This window comes from Chiloscyllium plagiosum, unplaced genomic scaffold (genome assembly GCF_037043375.1).
Source record: "Chiloscyllium plagiosum isolate Xiang-an unplaced genomic scaffold, Cpla_swu_hap1 HiC_scaffold_3, whole genome shotgun sequence".
NCBI classification, from domain to species: Eukaryota; Metazoa; Chordata; class Chondrichthyes; order Orectolobiformes; family Hemiscylliidae; genus Chiloscyllium; species Chiloscyllium plagiosum.
Genome location: NW_028270141.1, coordinates 17,497,722 through 17,514,950, shown reverse-complemented (window position 1 = coordinate 17,514,950; position 17,229 = coordinate 17,497,722). Strand labels below are relative to the sequence as shown.

At 41.8% G+C, this 17,229-nt stretch overlaps 1 protein-coding gene across 1 annotated transcript in view; it reads left to right on the top strand.

Moving 5' to 3' along the window:
- Positions 1 to 10,577: 10,577 nt before the first annotated feature.
- lpin1a (lipin 1a) overlaps positions 10,578 to 17,229 on the top strand; it is a 113,280-nt gene continuing 106,628 nt past the window's right edge. The window contains exon 1 of the mRNA XM_087977643.1: positions 10,578 to 10,713. Within this exon, the coding sequence (XP_087833769.1) occupies positions 10,645 to 10,713 (69 nt within the window). The 5' untranslated portion in view covers positions 10,578 to 10,644. The remainder of the gene's footprint in view (positions 10,714 to 17,229) is intronic.

The window sequence follows — 17,229 nt, the reverse complement described above, 5'->3', positions numbered from 1 at the left end:
GCTCAAACCCTCCAACCCTGGCTACATCCTTGTGTACACCTAATGTTTCTCAAGGGTGGCACGGTGACATTAACTCCTCAAGTCCTTTTTGTAATGGAGGTCTGGCATGTCTGGATAGTTATTTCTTTAAAATACTTAAACTGTTTGTGCCAGATTCCTGAGCTGATGTGTACTATAAAATACTGACAATGAATAAAGCGGACACTGAAAGTAGTTTTGCATCACCTTAAACCTAAAAGGTCTATTTTATCTTTTGATGATGAACTGTACAACTCAGCGCAGCTCTGGGTCAATTTTAAATGGCCCAGCCTCACTGCTAAGTTATACACAATGACCAGCTGCTTCAGGCCAGTAAGAAATCACAATGCCTGAAGACCTGAGCAGTGGAATGGGGCTAGGTCAGAACACCCAATATTATAAGAATGGTATGTGGGCTCAGTCGTTGGCACTGCTGCCTCACAGTGCCAGGGACCCATGTTCAATACCAGCCTTTGGTGACTGTCTCGGTGGAGTTTGAATATTCTCTCATTGTCTGTGTGGGTTCCTCCGGGTGCTCCGGTTTCCTCCCATGTGCAGGTTAGGTGGATTGACCATGCTAAATTGTTCTGTAGTGTCTGGGGATGTGCAGGATAGATGGATTAGCCATGAGAAATGCAGTGTTACAGGAACAGGGTATTAATCTGGGTGGGGAGCTCTTTGGAGGTTTGGTGTTCCCACATTGTTGGGATTCTATGATTCGACAAAATAGAGCCAAACATATTTCCAAATGGATATTCTGTCGGTGGTGGGACTTTGAATAACCATTATATGGCACTGTTCACTTAACTGAGCCAAGTTAACACCTTGGCAGTGACTGTGCTGCAAATTAACTTCAGAATTTCCAAACGCTCACTGAGCACATTCCATTAAAAGCCCAAATGCCATTACCACAAAATTCACAGACTTTCTGCAAAACGGAGACAACATGAAGACTCCTTATGTTTACAAACTTCCTCAGTATCACATCTCCTGTTCCATTTCAGCATTTGCACTACGTCCAACTGTATAGTCAGTGCAATAAATACAAAGGAGAAATCTTAGAGAGTTTTACGTGGCCTGAATGTGACCAGGTTTTAAATATTGTGTTTATTTTTTGTTCCCTTACTTTAAAAAAGCCATGGCTGTGTTATGTATCACAGTCATGATATCATCATTGTATCATAGCATTTGACTCAAGGCATAAGTGTCTCAGATTTCACTTATTGGGGATCACTTGACGCATGACACGTTAATAGAAACATGTTTAGTAGCCTAATAGATGCTTATATATCTGTTTCTGTGAATATAATAATTGTTTGTAATAGCTGCAATTAAATTCTGGTGTACACTAAATATTTCTCAAGTGTGGCACGGTGACATTAACTCAAGTCTTTTTTGGAATGGAGGTCTGGCATGTCTAGATAATTATTTCATTAAGACACTTAAAAACTGTTTGTGCCAAAATCCTGAGCTGATGTGTACTATAAGTACAGACAATGAATAAAGCGGACACGGAAAGTAGTTTTGCGACATCCAAAACCTAAAAAGGTCTATTTTATCTTTGGGTGATGAACTGTACAACTTTGGATCCTTCAATAAAATATTATCCACTTCCTATTTTCTTATGCGAAAGGGAATGACATATGCATTTTATCATCTACACCTGATACATGTTTATATATTAAAGAAAACTCCATGGTTAGCAGCACTGGCTGTCTTCCAAGATCTTGGTAGCAGAAATTTGGAAAACTGGCTTAAAGATCAGGTGGACAATAGTCCTGGCCATCAAAGAATTCAGTGGTTTGGCGTCACTAGTTTCTGTGGGTACAAGCAGCTGTACAGATCTGTAGATAGACACTCATTTTAATCAGCAATAGATTAGCTCTAAATTCCTTCAATAAAAGAAACTTCTAACATTGCCTGAATGAAACTAAAAGACAAAATAAAAACAGTTTTTGAGCTGACATATGAAGAGCTTTGTCCTCGAAAATCAAACAAAAGTAACAACTCTTACAACAGCACCAGTTCTTCTTAAAAAAGGAAGACTTAATTTTACTGACACAAAATCTAAAGAACGTTTTAAAAAATTTACACTGACTTAAAAGTACAATCCGACATTTTTACTGTTGAATTCATGGATAGCAGAAAGCTCATTATGTAATAGACATCTAGTCACTTTTGCTGAACTACACCTGTTCAAGCAATGTATGTAATTCTATTTTACAGAACAATTGATAGATGATCCAAGAAGTGAACATTATTGGCAAGGAGGGACTTTGCAGAGTTAACAGACCTGGTATTTATGTGGTTACTCAGGAAGATCCAGAAAATTTCAAGGAAATTGTAAGATCGGCTCAAGGTAAGAAATAATCTCAGGATTAATAGAACTGTACTGAGAGAAACCCCAAGAGTCTATTGTCTAGTTTGTCAGCAGATGATGGCCCAGAGGCACGAGTGTGACTTTTCAGTAGATCTCTTAGAGCCCTAATGAATTAGCAACTGATTCGGGATAGTCAGCATGGCTTTGTGCATGGGAAATCATGTCTCACAAACTTGATTGAGTTTTTTGAAGAAATAACAAAGAAGATTGAGGAGGGCAGAGCAGTAAATGTGATCTATATGGACTTCAGTAAGGCGCTTGGCAAGGTTCCCCATGGGAAATTGATTAGCAAGGTTAGATCCCACTGAATACAGGGACAACTAGCCATTTGGATACAGAACTGGCTCAAAAGGTAGAAGACAGAGGGTGATGGTGGAGGGTTGTTTTTCAGACTGGAGGCCTGAGACCAGTGGAGTGCCACAAGGATCGGTGCTGGGTCCTCTACTTTTTGTCATTTACATAAATAATTTGGATGTGAGCATAAGAGGTACAGTTAGTAAGTTTGCAGATGACACCAAAATTGAAGGTGTAGTGGACAGCGAAGAGGGTTACCTCTTGATTATAACAGGATCTGGACCAGATGGCCCAATGGGCTGAGTAGTGGCAGATGAAGTTTAATTCAGATAAATGCGAGGTGCTGCATTTTGGGAAAGCAAATCTTAGCAGGACTTATACACTTAATGGTAAGGTCCTAGGGAGTGTTGCCGAACAAAGAGACCTTGGAGTGCAGGTTCATAGCTCCTTGAAAGTGGAGTCGCAGGTAGATAGGATAGCGAAGAAGGCATTTGGTATGCTTTCCTTTATTGGTCAGAGTATTGAGTACAGGCGTTGGGAGGTCATGTTGCAGTTGTACAGGACATTGGTTGTACAGGACCTGTTGGAATATTGCGTGCAATTCTAGTCTCCTTCCTATCGGAAAGATGTTGTGAAACTTGAAAGGGTTCAGAAAAGATTTACAAGGATGTTGCTAAGGTTGAAGGATTTGAGCTATAGGGAAAGGCTGAACAGGCTGGGGCTGTTTTCCCTGGAGTGTCGGAGGCTGAGGGGTGACCTTATAGAGGTTTACAAAATTATGAGGGGCATGGATAGGATAAATAGACAAAGTCTTTTCCTTGGGGTTGGGGAGTCCAGAACTAGAGGGCATAGGTTTAGGGTGAGAGGGGAAAGATATAAAAGAGACTTAAGGGGCAACTTTTTCATGCAGAGGGTGGTACGTGTATGGAATGAGCTGCCAGAGGATGTGATGGAAACTGGTACAATTGCAACATTTAAGAGGCATTTGGATGGGTATATGAATAGGAAGGGTTTGGAGGGATATGGGCCGGTTGCTGGCAGATGGGACTAGATTGGGTTGGGATATCTGGTCGGCATGGACAGATTGGACCGAATGGTCTTTTTCCATGCTGTACATCTCTATGACTCTATAACCTTCAGGAAGGATCTTCTGGGCTAGAGAAAGGGAAATACCCACCAACAATAGTTACACACTTTCACTGTAGCCAACACTATTACTAAGGTCTGCATGAAATGAATAAAATCTATAGTAGATGCAGCATGTTGCACCCACCTAAAAGCTGCCCAGCTTTACTGGACATCTGAAAATCATGTGACACCAAGACTGCCCACACAAGTGAGCCCAAATACCCAGCCAGACCACAGATTAAACAAGACAGCATAACACAACACCAGGGATACAGGAGTATTGAACACACATGGTAGCTTCCTTGTGAATCTGTTCACTGGATGAATGTGGACTTTCAATGATTTGTGAGTGTTACCACACCTCAGAGGAGGAGGGGGGGGGGGGGAGGTCAAGCTGGGATCTTTTTGGTGACCTCAGCCAATGTGAGAATTGAACTGAAGCTGTTGGCTTCACTCACCACTGCATACTAGCCATCCAGCCAACTGAGCTAAAGAAAGGGAATCCAGAAAATGGTGTAGCTACCTCCAGTATTGAACAACAGTATGAGGGAACAACAGATTGGGAAACAGTCACCTCTAAAAGCAGCAAGGAGGGGACATGAAAGGTCCTTAGTAGATAGGATTAGGGAAAACCCTAAGGCTTTCTATAGGTATGTTAGGAATAAAAGAATGACGAGGGTAGGAATAGGTCCAGTCAAGGATAGTAGGGGGAAGTTGCGTGTGGAGGCGGAAGAGATTGGGGAGACACTGAATGAATACTTTTCTTCAGTATTCACTCAGGAACAGGGCATTGTTGTCGATGAGAATACTGAGGCACAAATAAGTAGAATGGATGGCTTTGAGGTATGTAGAGAAGAGGTGTTGGAAATCCTGGAAAAGGTGAAAATAGATAAGTCCCCTGGGCCTGATGGCATTTATCCTAGGATTCTCTGGGAAGCAAGGGAGGAGATTGCAGAGCCATTGGCCTTGATTTTTATGTCCTCTTTGTCTACAGGAGTAGTCCCAGAAGACTGGAGGATAGCAAATGTGGTTCCCTTGTTCAAAAAGGGGAGTAGGGATAGCCCTAGTAACTATAGGCCGGTGAGTCTCACTTCTGTTGTGGGCAAAGTCTTAGAGAGAATTGTAAGGGATAGGATTTATGCACATCTAGATAGGAATAATGTGATCAAGGATAGTCAGCATGGTTTTGTGAAGGGCAAGTCGTGCCTCACAAACCTTATTGAATTCTTTGAAAAGGTGACGAAGGAGGTTGATGAGGGGAAAGCGGTAGATGTGGTATATATGGATTTTAGTAAGGCGTTTGATAAGGTTCCCCATGGTAGGCTACTGCAGAAAATACGGAGATATGGCATTGAGGGTGAGTTGGAGGTTTGGATTAGGAATTGGCTGGATGGAAGAAGACAGAGGGTAGTAGTTGATGGCAAAGTTTCTTCATGGAGTGCCGTCACTAGCGGTGTTCCGCAAGGATCTGTTTTGGGACCATTGCTGTTTGTCATTTTTATAAATGACCTGGAAGAGGGGTTAGAAGGTTGGGTGAGCAAGTTTGCGGATGACACGAAAGTCGGAGGAGTTGTTGACAGTGAGGAAGCATGTGGCAGGTTACAGCAGGATATAGAGAAGCTGCAGAGCTGGGCAGAAAGGTGGCAGATGGAATTCAATGTAGCTAAGTGCGAGGTGATTCACTTTGGGAAGAATAACAAAAAGATGGGGTACTGGGCTAATGGTCGGATACTTGGTAGTGTGGATGAGCAGAGGGATCTTGGTGTCCATGTACACAGATCTCTGAAAGTTGCCACCCAGGTAAATAGTGCGGTGAGGAAGGCATATGGCGTACTGGCTTTTATTGGTAGAGGAATTGAGTTCCGGAGTCCTGAGGTCATGATGCAGTTGTATAAGACTCTGGTACGGCCGCATCTGGAATATTGTGTGCAGTTTTGGTCGCCATACTATAGGAAGGATGTGGAGGCATTGGAACGGGTGCAGAGGAGGTTTACCAGGATGTTGCCTGGTATGGAAGGAAAATCGTATGAGGAAAGACTGAGGCACTTGGGGCTGTTTTCACTAGAGAAAAGAAGGTTTAGGGGTGACTTGATTGAGGTGTACAAGATGATTAGGGGGTTAGATAGGGTCGACAGTATGAACCTTTTCCCGCGTATTGAGTCGGGTATTACAAGGGGGCATAGCTTTAAATTAAGGGGGGGTAGATATAGGACTGATGTTAGGGGTAGGTTCTTCACTCAGCGAGTCGTTAGTTCATGGAATGCCCTGCCAGTAACAGTGGTGGACTCTCCCTCTTTATGGGCATTTAAGAGGGCATTGGATAGGTATATGGAGGATAGTGGGTTAGTGTAGTTTAGGTGGGCTTGGATCGGCGCAACATCGAGGGCCCAAGGGCCTGTACTGCGCTGTATTCTTCTATGTTCTATGTTCTATGTTCTATTTGCTACGGGCTGCAGGCAGATCTGTAGTTGTTTGGCTTGGGAGGAAGCAATATACATGCAGGACTGAAGATCATAGCAGCATTGATTTTCTTCAGCACTGGCTTCTTCCAAACCTTCACAGGGCACTAATGTAGCATCTCCCAGTTAACAGCCCACAAAAGCACCCACAATGTAACTGATGCTCTTGACAGGAAAGCAATAGTTTTTCAGTTCACCATGGATCTGCATGAGCAATAGGATTTGCTGGGCCTGGATTTCCTCAGAAGGCTATTGACTGCTGGCGTGGCCCTCAAAGCTGCCTGAATAGAAAGGGATTTCACTCACTTATGACCAAAGGTGACAATTCCTGCATTATCAAGGGTGCTGTAGTGGCACTTACATTCTGCACAACTCCCACCTCATCATCTCCACGGCTGGCGCAGAAGGCTGACAATGCAAGTGTGAAACCCTCAGCCTGATGATGAATCATCCTTTGGTACAATCTCAGTCATTTCAGAAGATGATTCATTACAACATCTGAGAAACCACAGCACTCTATTTGTCTATTCAGAACCTGAGCTTGATGTTTGGAATGGTATACGTGAAATTATAGGTCAGCTCAGTCGGAAGCTCACACCGAGAGGGGAAACTTTGCAACTAAAGGAATCCATTAATGCTTAACCATTTTTGGTGTTAAAGTCCTTCAATTCATTAAAAAAGACAGTACCGTTAGATACAAGATCAACTCAAAAAGGACTAGACTTAATCTGATCAGAGGGTAAAAATATCAGTTATTGTCAAATGGTCAACTCCCCCAAACAAGTGCTTCATTTAACAGGACCTTTCCTTTTGCAGTGAAATAGGAAATGTATATTATAAAAAAAGTTAATTATTTTACTGTGAATATCAATTGACCGCAATATCAATATTCACGATTTTTGTGAAGATTTGTAGCTCAGGTTATGGTTCAGGTTGTAAAGTTTGTTCACTGACCTGGAAGGTTTGTTTCTCCGACATTTAATCACCATGCTAGGTAACAGCGTCAGCGAGCCTCTGATGAAGTGCTGGTGTACTGTCCCACTTTCTATTTATGTGTCTTGATTGTGGTGGGTGATATCACTTCTGGTTCTTTCTCTGAGACGTTGGTAAATGGGGTCCAAATCGATGTGATTGTTGATGGAGTTCCAGTTTGAATCCCAGGCCTCTAGGAATTCTCAAGTGTGTCTCTGTTTAGCCTGTCCCAAGATGGATGCATTGTCCCAGTCGAACTGGTGTCCCTCATTGTCTATGTGTAAGGATACCAGTGATAGTTGATCATGTCTATTGGTGGCTAGTTGGTGATCATGTATCCTGGTGTCTAGCTTCCTACCAATCTGTCCTATATAATATTTGTTATTGTCCTTGCAGGGCATTTTGTATCTGACATCCGTTCTGCTGGTTGTTGGTACAGGGTCCTTTAAATTCATCAAGAGCTGTTTCAGTGTGTTGGTAGGTTTGTGGGGCCCCATGTCGCCAAGGAGCTGGAGTAGTCTGGTCATCATCTCAGAGATATCTTTAATGTATGGTCATGTGGCTAGAGTCTCTGGGCGTGTTGTGTCTTCTTGTTTAGGTTTGTAGTGTTAGAATCAGCAGACTGTGCTTATCGGGGACCCATTGTTCTTGAATACATTGTAAAGGTGTTTTTCCTACAGCAGTTCCTGGGTGCTGTAGTGTGTTCTGGCTCATTTAAGTAATGTCCTGATGCTGCTCTGTTTGCCCGACTTGGGATGATTGCTCCTGTAGTTGAGTATCTGCTCTGTGTGTCACTTTCCTGTAGGTACTAGTCTGCAGTTCTCCATTGGCTTTTCGCTCTACTGTGACATCTATGAAGGAAAGTCTGTTGTTGTTTTTTTCCTCTTTGGTGAACGTTATACCAGTAAGGATGTTGTTTATGTGTTTCTTCAAATTTGTTCTGTTTTATGATAAAATGTCATCCACACAGCGGTCCCATGCTTGGGCTGGATCATTCCAACCTCTGCACAACTGCTTCCACCAGGATTCCCGATATCGGTGATCCCATGTGTGTCCCGTTGATTTATTTGCAGGTCTAGTCATTGAAGGTGAAGTGGGTTGTGAGGCACAGGTCTACTAGTTTGAGGATGGTGTCCTTGTTGATAGAGTTGGTGCTGCCTGGCGTTTGTGTTCTTGGTTCATCTAGCAGTGGGGTCAGTGTTTCTTTGGCCAGCTGATATGAATTGGTGTGAATAGGGCTGTTACATCGAAGGAAATCATGACCTCGTTGTCCTCTACCTTGGTGTCTTTAATGATGTTCAGGAATTTCTGTGTGGATTGGATGGAGTGGCATGACTCTTCTACTAGGTATTTCAGTTTGTGTTGAAGCTCCTTTGCTAGTCTGTATGTTGGAGTGCTGGGATGTTAGACGAAGGGTCTGATGGGGCCACTGGTTTGTGTGCTTTGGTAATCCATAGAAATGGGGTGCGTTGGATTCTTCCAATGAGAAGCCAATGGAGAGCTGCAGATCAGGGTTAACAGGAATGTGACACACACAGACCAGATACTCAACTACAGGAGCAATCATTCCAACTCCCACAAACTGAGCTGCAACAGGACATTATTTAAATGAGACACAACACACTGTAGCACCCAGGAACTATGAGATGCCAAAGAAAAACACCTATACAAATGTATTCAAGAACAATGGCTATCCGATAAGCACAGTCCACCAATTCTAACACAACCAACCTAAACAAGAAGGCACAACACTCCCAGAAACTACAGCCACACGACCATACATTAATGACATGTCAGATGACAACTCCAGACCCTTGGCATCATGGGGCCCCACAAACCTACCAACACGCTGAAACAGTTCTTGATGAATTTAAAGGATCCTTTACCAACAACCAGCAGAACAAACGGCATTAAAAAAATACCCTGCAAGGACTGCAATAAATATTACATCGGACACTGGCAGGAAACTAGCCACCAGGATACATGAGCACCAACTAGCCACCAAAAGACATGATCAACTATCACTAGTATTCTTACACAGACAGCAAGGGACACCAGTTCGACTGGGACAATGCATCCATCTTGGGACAGGCTAAAGAGAAACACACACAGGAATTCCTAGAGGCTTGGGATTCAAACCGGAATTCCATCAACAAATACATTGATTTGGATCCCATTTACCAACCTCTCAGAAAAAGAACTGGAAGTGATATCGCCCACCACAACAGACCAAGACAGATAAATGGAAAGCAGAACAGTGCACCAGTGCTTCAAGGGAGGTTCACTGATGATGTTACCAAGCATGGTAACGAAACATCTGAGAACAAACCTTCCAGCTCAGTGAGCAAACTTACAACCAATATCAATATTTATTATTTTACTATAATTAGCCACTGATCATTTCTCTTGCACTCTTTCTCCCAACCTATATTTACACCAATAACTTAAGGTGAATTTTTCAGGACTTTCTCCCACTTCCAATCCTAAATATCTAAACTGTTAAAATTATGATTGTGGAGGTGGAGGAGCTGCACAAAATTTCATCACCTTTGTCTCAGAGGTAGCCAGGATGATTCAAATGCAGTACATCACAACCAGAATAAAGCAGCAAAGTGTAAATAATACACACGTATTGCAGCTGCAGACCCTAAACAAAGCCTTAAAGGAGAAACATGCTTGACTCACACATTTGACATATCCTCAATGTTGCTTCACTTAAATTAAGATGTTTTGCTCTCTGACCTTGTTTTTATTCTCTCAGTTGTGAACGAGCCCTTTCATTTGACCTTATTAGATTAAGCAATAAGCCCAATTGCCTTTAATTGCTTGCAAAGGAGATCTGTTATCAGTATGATGTTCTTTGCAACCATTTAAATGTTCTAATATAATCAAATAATTATGTAAATAAGATTGCTATTGATTTGTGTTTTTTTTTAGTTCAATGCTTTGTACGTTGTCTTCTTTTTTATTTTGATTCCCCAAGTTCTGAATCAGGAGCAACTTGCACTGCAAGTTCCCTAATGGATCCTGTGATAATTGAAACTTGTCCAATTTAAGGTTTCTCGAGAAATGTGATGTTAGCAAGCCTGTGATGCGTAAGATTTAATAATACTTAAACTGCTTCAAATACTTAGTTTTAATTGGGTTGTTTACCAATCTTTAAACCTTCCATTAAAACTGCAGCTGAACTTGTTGCTTTGTGACTCTGGAATATCTGAGGGGTCAGGGACTGTAGTCTGACGCTCTGCTCAGGTTTCTGCTTGGATGGCCATGTAAAATTAGCACATAAACATGATCAGCAACATACTGGGTATTCAGTAGACAAGATTTCCTTTGAAACAACACTGCTCAGGACGTGCATTTAACTTGTATTGAGGAAAGTATGAAAAGAAAATGATAGAAGAAGAAAATGAAGAAGAAATTAAGTATATTGGAAGTCCAACAGAATCTATTTGGTCATGGGTAAGTTCTGTGCTTTAATAACTCTCACTCTGAGAATCTAATAAATAAACATGATACCTTGGCATGAAAGACCAGCATTTTGATATGTTTATTATGTTATGCAGATATCTAATTAATGCACTAATTATTGCTGTGACCTGGTATTAATTTCCAAATGAATTTAAGTAGACCAAACTAGTTCTGATCCCTTCCTAGTGACTATCAAAAGGGCAAATCCTGTATTGTGTGATATTTCTGTCCGTTTGTATTTGACTTGGGTAATCTTTAATTAGTTCCTATAATTCAGGTATTTGAAAATAACACTTTTTTTTGCAAAATGCCTCCTTTTGATCTAATATGAAGAGAGTTGGTTACATGCCTTGCAGGGCGTGCTACTTTCCGAAGCTATTTTCTGTCAGGCGTTGATACTGAAGTTACATTTTGAGGAAAAGAAACCTAACAGCAAACATCCACCAACTACTTTTGATTCAAATAATTGGGGTTGCAGCATAGAAATTGAACCAGGTGTCTTCAATTAAAGGTGAATGCCTCTGTTGAAAGCTTTCAATTGAGATTTATTTCAATAAATTGTTTCTTCTACAGTAACTTAAAGTGGGAAAGGATGATATTGAGGAAGTCCTGTAAATTCCAAGCATGTGGGCTTTAGACAAAATGTCTGAACCTGTTTTTCTTTAATTACCTTTCCATTGCATCTTATCTGTTTACTTAATTCCACACTGGCTTTCCCAGTTATCAGTGTGGAGGGTGGGATTGAGGGGAGTAGGCTTGGTGTGATGGTTTTGCAGAGTGTTGACTCATTGCATTCGTGAGTTGGTGATATTTAGTAGTAAGCCTGCTGAAGGAGCCATGAGGATCACCTGTGCCTGGCTTACAAACTTGTACTGAACTGAGAGACCTGGGTTCAAGTCCCACTTGATCCAGACATGTGTAATAACATTTTTGAACAAATTTTGATTAAGAAAATAGGTTTAATAATAATGCACATACCTTCTGCAATAAACAGCCTCCACCTCCATTTAGCTGCAACGTTTCTCAAGCTCTGTGACATTTAGCTGGTAGTTTCCAAACTGAGACCAAGTCCCCAAGTGCATTGTGGGAGCCTGTTTTTACAATTGTGTACTAAAATGCTCTGCAAGTAGGGATCAGACAGGTTTTTTAAAAAGGCATCTGGATGGATACATGAACAGGAAGGGTTTGGAGGGATATGGGCCAGTGCTGGAAAATGGGACTAGATTGGGTTAGAATACCTGGTTGGCATAGACAAGTTGGACCGAAGGGTCTGTTTTTGTGCTGCACAGCTCTGATGGAGTGCTTCCTCCTTGAAGCATTTACTTTAAAGTCTGAGATGATAAAAGTGTATTTGTTTCTGATGATTCAAATGGAAGGTAAGGGTCCATAGTATTGTTATGGAGAATCCAAGTCCTCCTGTTTTTCTGGTCACCATTTCAATCTCTAGCAGTGCCTTCTTTTATGGAATGTGACTACCATACTTAGGAAACCACTCCCATTTGCTTCAAGTAATTCATTTTGGAAAATACTTTCAAAATGATAAGCTGTAAACAAAAGTACTGTTGTTATAGAGTCTTAGAGATTAGATTCGATTAGATTCCATGCCATGCCCTTCGGCCCAACAAGTCCACACCACCCCGCCGAAGCGCAACCCACCCATACCCTTACGTTTACCCCTTACCTAACACTACGGGCAATTTAGCATGACCAATTCACCTGACCTGCACATCTTGGGACTGTGGGAGGAAACCGGAGCACCCGGAGGAAACCCACGCAGACACGGGGAGAACGTGCAAACTCCACACAGTTAGTCGCCTAAGGTGGGAATTGAACCTGGATCTCTGGCGCTGTGAGGCAGCAGTGCTAACCACTGTGCCACTGTGCTGCCCACTATGTTCTGGTCCATGCTGACCAGCAATCCTAATCTCGTCCCATTTGGCCCATATCCCTTTAAATCCTTCCTATTCCCATACCCATCCAGATGGCTTCTAAATGTAATTGTACTGGCCTCCACCACTTTCTCTGCAGCAGCTCATTCCAGACGTGCATCGCTCTCTGCCCCTTATGTCCTTTTTTTTTAAAAATCTTTCCCCTCCCCTAAGTCTATGCCCTCTAGTTTTGAATTCCCCCACTCGAGGGAAAAGACCTTGGCTATTCATGCCATCATACAACTCTGATTTTATAAACTTCTGTAAGGCCACCCCATAACTGCCAATGCTCCAGAGAAAACAGCCCCAGCTTATTCCACATCTCCTTCTAGCTCAAATCCTCCAACCCTGGCATCATCCTTGCAAATTTCTTCTGAACCCTTTCAGTTTTCACGACATCTTTCCGATAGGAAGAAGACCAGAATTGCATGCAATATTACAAAAGTGACTTAACCATTGTCCTGTACAGCCACAACATGAGCTCCCAACTCCTGTACTCAATGCTTTGCCTAATAAAAGAAAGCGTACCAAATGCTGCCTCCACTATCCTACCTACATTTAATTCTACTTTCAAGGAGCTATGAACCTGCATTCCAAGGTCTTTGTTCAGCAATGTTACCCAGGACCTTACCATTAAGTTTATAAGTCCTGCCCCGATTTGCCTTTCCAAAATGCAGCACGTCACATTTATCTAAGTTAAACGCCATCTGCCACTTCTCGGCCCATCTGGTCAAGATCCCATTGTATTCTGAGGTAATCTTCTTTGCTGTCCACTGCACCTCCAATTTTGGTATCATCTGCAAACGTAACAATATCAAGCCATTAGGACAAGTAAGGTTCAGCCAACTTTTCTCTTAATTTCACATTGTTAATAAAAATATTTCTTTATTATTTTAAAAAATAACTATCCTTGTGATAACTTATACTAGAATCAAGAAGGTCTGATAGCAGCTATGGTGAGAAAGTTAATTCTCTAAGCCCCACTATGACTCCTCTTAGATACACTCATCAAGACTAAATTTTAGAATGACTTTGACTTTGATTTTAACTATGTATTACAATACCAGGTTCTCGTCCAACAGGCTTATTTGGAAGCATTATTATTCGGAGCACTGCTCCATCAGATGGCTGTGGAATATAAGATTGTAAGACACAGAATTTAGAATTTATAGCAAAAGTTTACAGGTGTGATGTAACTGAAACTTTCTATTGAAAAAGGCCTGGATTGTTTAAGTCTTTCATGGTCTAGAATGACCATGTTGGTTTCAGTTCTTTCATATGTAAATCGCAAAACTTTCTTAAAGTTCACTTGAGAATGTCACGTTGGCCCAGACAATGCATTGAAGGAGTGAGCTACCCTGTGAGACGGTCTGTCTGTCCCACTATGTTCAGATTGATTCTAATCTTAAAAAATGGATTCACAGAATCTTACACGAATTTATGCAATTTTTGAGCAAAGTAAAATATATAATTCTGCAAGTACAAATTCACCCCACAAACTTGTGGGTAGGGGATGGTGGTGGCGAGGATTGAGTCTCTGTCTGTAAGAGAGAGTGTAAAGGGGTATACATCGGAGGGTGTATGTGGCAGTGTGTGAGAGAATGTGAGTCTGTGTACATACTACAGGTGACTGCATTGCATTATGACATGAACCCAAGGTCCTAGTTGAGGCCATCCCCCATGGGTACTGAACTTGGCTATCAGCCTCTCCTTGGCCACTTTTTGTTGTCACCTGTCCCAAAGTCCATTTGGAGGAAGGTCACCTGAAGGTCCAAGGTTGAATGTCCCAGACTACTGAAGTTCCCTCTGACTGGGAGGGAACACTCCTGTTTGGTGCGGTGTTCATTCATCCATTGCCACAGACTCTGGGTCTCACTGATGGACTGTGCCTCAGGGCACCCTTGCTTGCAGCGTATGAGATAGACAACATTGGCTGAGTCACATGAGTATCTGCCACATACATGGTGTCCCCGTGTGTTATGGTGGTATCTGTGGTGACACTCTGACACATCTTGCAGTGTCCACCATGACACAGTTGTACTGCATTGTTATAGCAAACTGCCCAGCTTTCAGGACAATGCTTTACTTGAGGTTTGGTGGTTGTTTAAAGGCAAGACGTAGAGGTGTGGGGAAGGTTTTGGTGAGGTGCTCCTTCACCCACACTCCTACAGACCCATAAACAAAGCACAGCTTCTCTCATACTCACACATACATATACTCCCACACTCTCTCCTGCATCCTCTGATTTATACCCTTTTACATTCTCTCTGATACTCACTCATTACCCCTGAGACACACATGCACACCTGCGTTTGTGGGTGAATTTATACTTGCAGCATTACACTTTTACTTTGCTCAAAAACTGCATGAATTCATGTAAGATTCTGTGAATCCATTTTCTGATTAGAATCAGTCTGACCATTGTGGCACAGACCGCCTCACACAGGGAAACACTCCCTTTCAATACATTGTCTGGGCCAACATGACACCAATGGTTAAAGTTCACTTGAGAATGTAACTTAAATTGTGATTTGCATATTATTAAAAGAACTGAAACCAGCATGGTCATTCTAAAAGATGAGAGCATTAACAAACAATCCAGGTCTCTTTCAATATATAACTTCAGTTACATCACACTGTAAAATTTTGCTATAAATTGTCTTAAACTTATTCTCCACAACCACTGATGAAGGAGGAGCGCTCTGAAAGCTAGTGCTTCCAATTAAACCTGTTGGACTATAACCTGGTGTTGTGTGATTTTAAACTTTGTACACCCCAGTCCAACATCGGCATTTCCAAATGATTTCTAAAACCTGGCACTCTTCTTTAGAAGATGCTGGTAAACTTTGGTACTAAAGGATGTATTCAGTAAGGTTTGGCATGTAGTGCTGTAAATGAGAGAATATTCCATTGTTCTGCTAAGACTGTCAATTTTTTTTAAAGATTACATTACACCTGCAGCAAAGCAATGACTTATTATTGCAGTGGGGTTAACGTGACTGCTGCAATTAGGAAAAGTTGTGTGGAGAAGTTTAGAATCCTCGCTGTACGCTCTCCAGCATTAGGCCAGTGTTGACACTTGATCTTCATTGCCTTTTTAATATCAACTGAGTCGCCAACTTTGGGCACCTTGGGCTTAATTTCAATCTCTACCATAACACTGACATTGGCCCTGCAACAGCATTTTAACTTGATCATTCAGGAGATCAGCAAAGGACCTCTAAGACCAAGATTGAAGCCTCACCATAAGAGGCCAAAAATAAGCTTTTAAACTATGATTTGTTTGGTGGCCTGGTGGGTCAAGAGGAACAGAAGTGCTGTTGTGAAATGGAGTAGGAGGATGCCATTCAGCCCTCTGACCTACTCCATCTTTTTTTAATACCTTTGTGCCCAGTCTGGGTTTGGCCCTAGTTGCATTTTTCCTGTTTCCCACACACCCTTTTGACGCCCTTGTAAATCAAAGATCCATCCAACTCAGTCTTGAGAATATTCAATGATCTTTCCTCCATTGCTGTCTGGAGAAGATGGTCATCCACAGATCCTCAGCCCATTTTGAGGGGGACAAAATACTCCCCTTCGGAGTCTTATTTTTAAATGATCTAGAACCAGACAACATCATGAGAGGAAATGTTGTCCCAGCATGCACCCTGTCAAGTCTTGGACCATCTCTCATTCTTCTCATTTCATTGGATAAGGCCCAACCTTTCCTTTGTAAGTTATCTCTCTCAATCTCAGGAATCAATTTTAAATGAATCTTCTCTGAACTGCACCATCTAACACCTTTTTATCAATCCCAAGTACTGACCTTGATATCACTAGGATGCAGATTCTTAAAACCAGTAAATTAGGCTCACTGGTTTAAAATTTCTTTCCCTTGGTTACTTCAAAATGTACTGCTCACCATAAGACTCCTGACAAACTGATCCAAACTAAAATTTGGGCTGTACAAAGTTACATTTAGCATGCTTCCTTTCCATTCTCTTGAAGTAATGTAATATAATTTCTCCACAGCAGGGAGCAGCTGCTCCCTATTGCAACACTAGTTTGTAAGGTATGGAGTTTTGGCTCACTCGCTGTCCTTGACATTTGTTATTTACTGATCTGTTTTGGTGTGATGCTAGTGTGATTTAGATGCTGGAGTGAGTAAGTCTAACGACTAGCAAAAGAACAGAGTTCATGAGTCGATAATCTCCAGGAATCTGAACAATTTAGAGCTCAGCTTGTTTTGGGAAAGTAGTATTTTGTCTTTAGCTTCCCTGTTTATTAAGAATTTGCTGGATTCATACACTCGTTACCGATGAGACTTATTCCTGTTAATTGTGAACCTTAAGTTTCTGTAAGAGCCCTCTTGTGGTACAGCCTGGCTCCAGAGGTGTGTAATAACATTTCTGAACAGAGTTTAAAAATTACACAACTTCACCTGATGGAGTGGCACTCTGAAAGCTAGTGCTTCCAATTAAACCTGTTGGACTATAACCTGGTGTTGTGATTTTTAACTTTGTACACTCCAGTCCAACACTGCATCTCCAAATCTTCTCTGAACGGTGGGGGTGGGGGGCACAAATCTATGAAATGTGGA